General features: G+C 39.5%; 1 protein-coding gene across 1 annotated transcript; it reads right to left on the bottom strand.

The window, feature by feature from the left end:
- Nucleotides 1-5903: 5903 nt before the first annotated feature.
- LOC123082724 (uncharacterized acetyltransferase At3g50280-like) lies at nucleotides 5904-7355 on the bottom strand. The gene has a single exon (XM_044504990.1). It carries the CDS (start codon nucleotides 7326-7328, stop codon nucleotides 5913-5915), a length of 1416 nt encoding a protein of 471 aa, XP_044360925.1. The 5' UTR covers nucleotides 7329-7355; the 3' UTR covers nucleotides 5904-5912.
- Between the last annotated feature and the right edge of the window lie 640 nt (nucleotides 7356-7995).

Below are 7995 nucleotides of genomic sequence, written 5' to 3'. Positions count from 1 at the left end.
AAAATTAGATCCCATGTTGATAGGTTTTGACAAAAAAATCCATGAAAAAACCGTACCGGGAGCACTTTTTTCCCTTTTCGAAAGCTGTTTCCCGAGAGGCACGATGATGCCTCTCGCGGAAGAAAAACCGTGCCTCTCGTGAAAGGAAAAAAGAAGAGAACACACGTTTTTTTCGTTTTCGAGAGGCACGGTCGTGGCTCTCGCAAAAGGAAAAGGTAGAGAACACGCGTTTTTTTTCGTTTTTGAGAGGCACGGCCGTGGCTCTCGCAAAAGAAAAACTTTGCCTCTCGCGGAAGGAGAACAAAAAGAGAAAACACGTTTTTTTCGTTTCCGAGAGACACGACTCTCGTAAAGGCAAAACTGTACCTCTTACGGAAGGAAAAAAAGAGGGGAAACATATTTTTTTAGAGCCACGGCCATGCCTCTCACGGAAGAAAAAAACGCGTATTTGTGCGCAATATTTTTCGAAAAAAAATTGTCCAAAAGATAAACGAAGACCGGTGAGAAACCAAAAGGCCAAAAAAAATCATCCAAAAAGTCAAAAACGCGTGCGGAAAAATAAAAAAATAAAATAATGAGGGAGCGAGCTAGAACTGAGTCTCGAACCCGAGACTACGTTGTGGTACGCGCGCTGTGCTAGCCCCAAGAATGACAAGCTCCTCTGCTAGATATGCAATGTGGTTGTTAAAGAAACAAACGACATCGGCAAAATCTAAATGACTTGACGCTGGTGAACTAAAATCGCTAGCCACTGTAACTCCTAGGAATTTATAACTAAAATAGCAGCCCGATGCATATGAACTATAAGTCGCAACAAACTTATTTTTTTAGAAATTTCGAACATTATTTTATTTTCAACAAATGTAAATACTTTTTGAAACGTGAATATTTTCAATTTTATGAACAAAATTTTTAAGCACTCAAACATTTCCTGAAAACGTGAACACTTTTGGGTTTCTCAACCATTTCTTGATAAAGCCAACAAATATGAAAATGATTTTTTTTGAAATTCCAAAAAATATTTTAACATACAAATATATTTTCTGGAAAATAGGATCCAAATTTGAAAACGCGATTTATTTTTTGAAAATTCCCCATACATTTTTTGAATTTGTGAACAAATTTTGAAAACATGATCATTTCTTGAATATGTGGACAAATTTGTAAAGGCTGGAACTAGTTTTGAAATTAATGAATATTTTCTGAAGTTTTGACAAAAAATTGAAAATGCGAACATGTTTTGAAATTATGAACATTTTTTTCAAAACACGAACATTTTTTGAAATTACAAACAATTTGTTCACTAAGCATTTTTTGCGAATATTCAAAATATGTGACATTTTTTAATATGAAAACATTTTAAAATTAGAGAACATATTTCGAATTTATAAAAAAAATAAGCACATTTTTCAAATTCCTCGAACATGTTTTGAGTTTGTGACCAAATTTTCAAAAATATTTTTTTTGCCAAATTTGTGAACACATTTTGAAAGTGAGAACAATTTTTTAAATTCCATATCATTTTGTAATTTTGTAAAGAAAAACTTAAAATGTGAACCTTTTAAAACCTGAAATTATTTTATTTTTTCTTGAATTGTCCAACATTTCTTGTAAAAGAAGCGAACAAATTTGAAATTCTGAACTTTTTGGATTTTCTGAGAAAACTTTCAACAGGAACATTTCGAAAAAATGAAACAAATTTAAAAACTTCAAACATTTTGTAAATTCCTGAGCATTTGATGAAAAAGGAAAATAATAAATAAAAGGAAAGAAAAAAGGGGAAACAGAACAAAATGAAAAAGGGAAGAAAAAGATAAAAGAAACAGAAAATCGAGAAAGAAGAAAAACACGAAATAAGAAAGAAAAACGAAAAAAACAGAAAAAAAACAGAAAAAAAAAACAGTTCAAGAACCTTGTAGAAGGTTCTCAGCACCAGAAAAACCGACTGGAAAGTTTCCAGAACGTTCCCAAAACCGGGATCGGTGGATGCGCGTCTCGCTGCTAAATTGGCTGGCCCGTGTCAATCGAATGTGTGCGGTGAGCCAACAATTTGACGTAGAATGTGTCAAATAGGAGATTGCGGTGAAGCCAGCACGGGACAAGCGGGGAAGCCAAAAATTTGTAGCAACCCAAGTGCTAAAATTTGCTTACTCTGAGATGGTTGTCGTGCTTGCTTACGGATGGATGAAAGTGGGCTTACCCAATAAGTAGCAACACACGGTTTTTAGGAAGTTGCTAACCTGATCTAAAAAAAACTGCTAACCACCAATTCGCGGAACCTTCCATCCAGTTTGGGGAAAGTACTATGTGTTTTTTCCTTTTTCTTTTCTATCTTTTCTCTATCGTTATCTGTTGTTTTTTCATTTAAATTTTGTATATGGTTTTTTCCTTCTATTTTGTTTTCTCTTTAGTTTTTCATTGTTTAGAAGAAATGTCAGTATTTTTACAATACACACTAAAAATTTCCTATACTTTGGAAAAGAAGTTAGATACAATTTGAACATTTTTAGATATATGTGAAGTGTTACTTTTAAAAAAACAATTACAGACATTTTTTATATGGTATGAACATTTTTTTGAAAAGACAAGAATAAATATTTAATTCCATGCATGTTTTGAAAATGCTACAAAACATGTTTTAAAATGCGTGAACAGGTTTTTTAAATGCTGTGAATTTTTTTTGACTGGTAAGAATTTTTTTTATGAAATTCGTGAATGACTTTTAATATTTTCATGGCCCTTTTTCCGAAAATAACATGATGTTTTCAAATGGGTCAGCGCAAATATATTTTATATAGTGGACGAATATTTGTAATTGGGCGGTGAACATTTATGAAATTTTATTTAAGTTAATTTTATAAACATATATATATAGAAGTATAAAAAACAAAAAAATTACGTCAGGTGCATCGTATCCGGACTTTCGCTGGAGCACTATGCGATCACACCGGAGGCGACGACCTTCTCCATAGTGCTTACTCCTCGCTTTAGCTTGCTTTACGCAGGTTATAGAGGGCTCTCCTAAGCAAACAGCAGTATTGGCCGGCCCACCGTGAGAGACCACAGGCCACAGACTCATTTGTATTCTGATTTTTTTCACATTCTTTGTTACCTTTTTTTATACTTCCAGTTATTCTAAATGTGTGTATTATAAAAATAAATAGACGTGCAGCTGAATTGATCATATATTTGGGAAAAAAATATTCATCAATCATTTGAGAAAATGCTGGTCATGTATTTGAAAAATGTTAATCAAGTATTTTGAAAATGTAAAATGTGTATAGAAAGAACGGTCCTCATGTATTCAAATAGTGTATACAAAAAAATATACAAAAAATGGTTCAAGCAAGCATTTTAAAAAGTGTTGATAAGGCATAATGTTAATAAAAGATTTCCAAAATAAATGTGTATAGAAAAAATGTTTCTTATGTATACGAAAATTATACAGTGTGTATGAAAAATGTAGATCAAGTACTGAAAATTGTTAAATGTGTATAGACAAATGTTCATGATGTATACGAATATTGTACAAATGAGTGCGGAAAAAATAGACATCAAAATATATGTTCAAAACAAATGTGAATTATGTATTTTAAAAATGTATGTACAATTAAAACAAATGCTCAGCATGTATTTGAAAGTATGCGGACCATGTATTCCACAAAGTTATCATAAAATGTTTTTAAGAAAAACGTGTATGTCATGTATTTGAGAAATGTACAATATGTATTAAGAAATGTTTCACGTGTACACTGATAATGTACACTGTGCACTGAAGGAAAATAGACATGTGTTGAAGAAGACCAAAATATAAAGAAAGCAAAGAAAACCGAAGCATAATGAAGAAGTAAAAGAAAAACCAGTATGAAAAAAAGAAACCACAGGAAAAAAATGAAACAAGAAAGCCGAAGAAAACCAGTGTAAAAAACAAAGGAAACAATGAAAATAAGAAAAATAGAAAACCAAGAAAGAAACAAAAAACTGAAGAAAAAATAAAGAAAAGAAAAACACTAGTAAAACCGGGAGCGAGCGTGCGCTAAAAGCGGGCAGGACAGTACTATATAACACTTCAAAAAACTTCAGGCAAGACCGAAGATACTCTTGCTTTACTAGTTTCTGACTGGGTCGGCCCGCTGATTTTTAATCGCTTTTTCGTGTTCATTCCTGAACTTCTTGTATTTTTCCTATTTGTTTTGCTATAGTTCACTCCGGCTGTCCCACATGACTGGAACAATAAACAAGTTTTGTCCTTAGATAACTACCCTGGTATATTGTTGTTCCTTTTCTTTATTTGTTTTGAAATTTTCATGCGTTACACTAACACATTTATCAGACTAGTGAACAGTTCAAAAAAACATGAATACATATTCAACATTTATGTATGTAAGTTTAGTTTTTATATATAAGACGTAAAACATAATATTTACATTTTAAAAAGTGTAAACGTTTTCTAAATTTCATGAGCAAAGTATTAAAATATATGAATATTTCTTAAATATGCAATAAACCTTTTTAAACTACACAACGGACAATTTTGAAAAACACTATGACCGTTTTTTTTGAAACAATGCATTTTTTTAAAAGAACACTGTTAGTACAAGATCAATATTTGTAGATATACGGCTAGATGTTTTTAAATAAATGATTAACAGTTTTGAAAAAAATTATATAAATGATGGACTATTTTGAAAAAAGGATGAACATCTTTAGATATATGATGAACAATTTCTTGATACATGGAAACAATTGTCAATCCACGAAGAACATTTTTGAAGAAAAGTATGAACTATCATAAATACGTTATCAACATTTTTGAAGTGTATGATGACTATTTTTTTAAAACAGTATGGACATTTTTTAAACCATGGAAGTGTTTAAAAAAAATGAAGAATTGTTTAGCACACGATAAACAATTTCTAAATAGTAAATACACGGGAATTGCAAAAAAAATAGTAAATACATGGAGAACGATTATTAATAGATGATGAATTTTTTTCATATATGCGCTGAACGGTTTCTCAAAATATACGATGAGCCTTTTAGACTACATGACAATTATTTTTTTTTCAAAAAAACACTTAATAATTTGCAAACATGATGAAAATACTGTCAAGCGGTGTGCTTAGTGCTTAACCTCAAGCGCAGAAGGTAGCCTAGAGTAAACATGGTGTTGGCTACCGCCTAATAGCAAACATAGAGGTAGGAATGGAACAGGATAGAGCAAAAAAGGTGAGTGGAGACAAATTTAACGTTTGGATTTTAAGTGTGGCTACCCGAACATTTCTTATGGCAACTTTAGTTGATGTGAGGTTGGCGAACATGGCAATTTTCTAAAAAAAAAAGAACTGGGACAAAATTGCCATGTTTTACCAATTAAACTGGTCACCTCATGTCAATTAAAGTTGCCATAAAAAAACGTCAATAATACTAGACATACAGGGTGATTGATACAAAACTTTACAGGGACAGAACGTGGCTTCATCTAACTGGCGCCCCCCTGATTTTCACTGGTGGGCCTGCCCTTCTAATTAGATCTCTGCCAATCACACCCCAACAGCCCCGTAAACCCCCTGTAACTTCCTGTACGTCTAGCATTGCTCAAAAAACGTTCATACTGACATGATTAAAATTCCGAACGTTCGGGTTTATCGGGGTCCAATTTTTTTTTCAGCTCATCGACTCTGGTACCTGGTAGGCTTGAGAAACATCAGCAACTCAGGGATCACTTGTCCATTTGTTCCTCACTGATAACAATCACGAAAGATGATACTACAAAATATTGGAGTAAGACTCGGCGAGCCTCCATTATTTTGCTTCCGGTTCAACCAATCTACGTACTAATCAACGGATTTGGTCCTCACTGAATTAACAATCATGAAAGATGATACAGATTTTCGCTGCAAGAGATACAATCAGTATGAATCAGTGGTGGTTGCACCCATGAACTCCTCGTCGGTGACGAGCCTGGCGAGCGCCTCCGGAACGAGGCACACCTCCAGCGCAATGCTCCCTCCGCCACCTCGACCCTCGTACACGGTCGCCTTCCCATCAAACTTGTTCCCGGCGCCGCTCCGAACGGTCACCGGCGCGCCCCACCCGAAGTCGTTCCCATACACGTCGAACCGCGGCGAGCTCCCTGTCAGCGTCCCCGTGGGAGCGGCAGCCACGAGCGCGGGCAGGCGCGTGAAGCTAGGCTCCCGAGGCCAGGACGCGAGCTTGTTGCTCGCGTATGCCATGTCGAACGACGCCACGGCCCTGTTCAGGAGCCATGCCGCCCGGCCAAGGCCCCTGTCCAGGATGTCGCCGGCGGTGGACTTGGCGGTGGCGTGCTCCACCGCGTTGCCCGCGTAGGCTGCCGGTATGCCGACGACGCGGCCACGGCATCCCACAAGGACAGTGTACGTCGTTTTCTGGTGCGATGCGAGTCGCCGGGCTCGGCACACGGCACGCCACAGGTGCGCGAGCAGCGCCTGCAGCGAGGAGATTGTGCCAAGGGTGCAGCCGGAGCCGGACATCTCGGCGTTCGCCTGCGCCTTGAGATTCTTTACGCTCGCCGCGGAGAAATTGAGGAAGCATTCCTGCACGGGCGGGAACACATGTCGAATGCCGACGACATCCTCCAGGTTGCCGAAGGGCAGAGGGATGGGGACGGTGCAGCTGCCCAGGAAACTCCTGTCGAACACCGGCAACGGCGAGGAGATCATAACATCGTTGCCAGCGACGGCGGCACGACTTAGCTCGGACCAGGTATTGAAGAATTGCCAGAATGTCGTACCGTCGGCGACGCCGTGGTTCATTGACATGGCGATGAAGACGCCGTCGGCGAGCTCGGTGACCTGCGCAACCAGGAGCGGGCGCGAGCCCTCAATGGCGTCCGAACCCAGCAGCATGTCGAGCGGGAAGAAGGACCAGACCACCCGAGGAACGACGAGCGAGGCGCTGATGTCCGAGACGGTGACGCCGGGAGCCACGGCGTGGACGAACTCGGCGCCCTCGCCGCCGCAGCGGAGCGAAATGGTGAGGCTCTGGTTCTGAGGCGACGATGCTCCGCCGTCGCTAGCCGGCGGGACGGCCACGGCGAGGCGTCCGGCATAAGGGTAGAAGTGGCCAAGGGCTCGCTGAAAGGACGAAGCTAGACACTCCACGTCGACGTCGTTGAGCCCCTTGCCTCCGGTGGTGGGAGGCTTGGGCAGGAGGATGCCCTTCTGGATGTTCTCCACGGTGATAGACTTGAGATCCCACGGCGTCAGGTGGATGGTCTCCACCGGCGGCGAGGCCGTTGGTTCCGGCCGTACCATGCGCCGTGACACGATTCGGACGTCGCCCATCGATCTTGGTTCAGTTTACTATGTGCCACGGCCGGAGTGAGCAGACCAGTAGTCTGGTTAATAAGCTAAGTTGCGCAGACCAGAGCACATCACATATGGCATGGCTCCATATGGCTGTCGTGGGCATCTTTTAACTAGTGTATATATCTTTTCAGGCTTTAGTTTTTTTTCAAGATAACATGTGTCTCGTATCTATCATAAGCATTGTGGTACAAGTAACGTACATACCAACATGACAAAACTAGACAACATAACACTAGTCCTTGCAAAAAAAAAAACAGACAAGAAGAAAAATTACAATAAGGACTGAAGAATCCTCTGAGCTTGACATCAACGTCTGCCACCTGTCTCTGGCACCACCATAATAACCACCAAAGGAGAAACTAACGGGTCAACTCCTCACCCGAACTCGACGCAGCTTCATCGCTAATATGTACTTTGCGGACCTCCAAGATGACTCGCCAAAGACGAAGTCATTACCGTTGAACTAATCAGACCGAGGCAACACCCTGGACACGTCATCGAACTTCAGATCTGGCACCCTCGCACTAATAAGACGTTGGAGGAGTAAACCATACCTGCTAGCCACAATCCAGCACACAATCTGCATTCTCCTAGATGCTCCCGATGCGGACAACATTCTGCATCCGCACCTGGACTACCTCAC

Source organism: Triticum aestivum, chromosome 4A (genome assembly GCF_018294505.1).
Source record: "Triticum aestivum cultivar Chinese Spring chromosome 4A, IWGSC CS RefSeq v2.1, whole genome shotgun sequence".
Classification (NCBI taxonomy): Eukaryota; Viridiplantae; Streptophyta; class Magnoliopsida; order Poales; family Poaceae; genus Triticum; species Triticum aestivum.
Note: the sequence above shows the minus strand (reverse complement) of the source record. Positions and strands in the feature narration are given on the sequence as shown.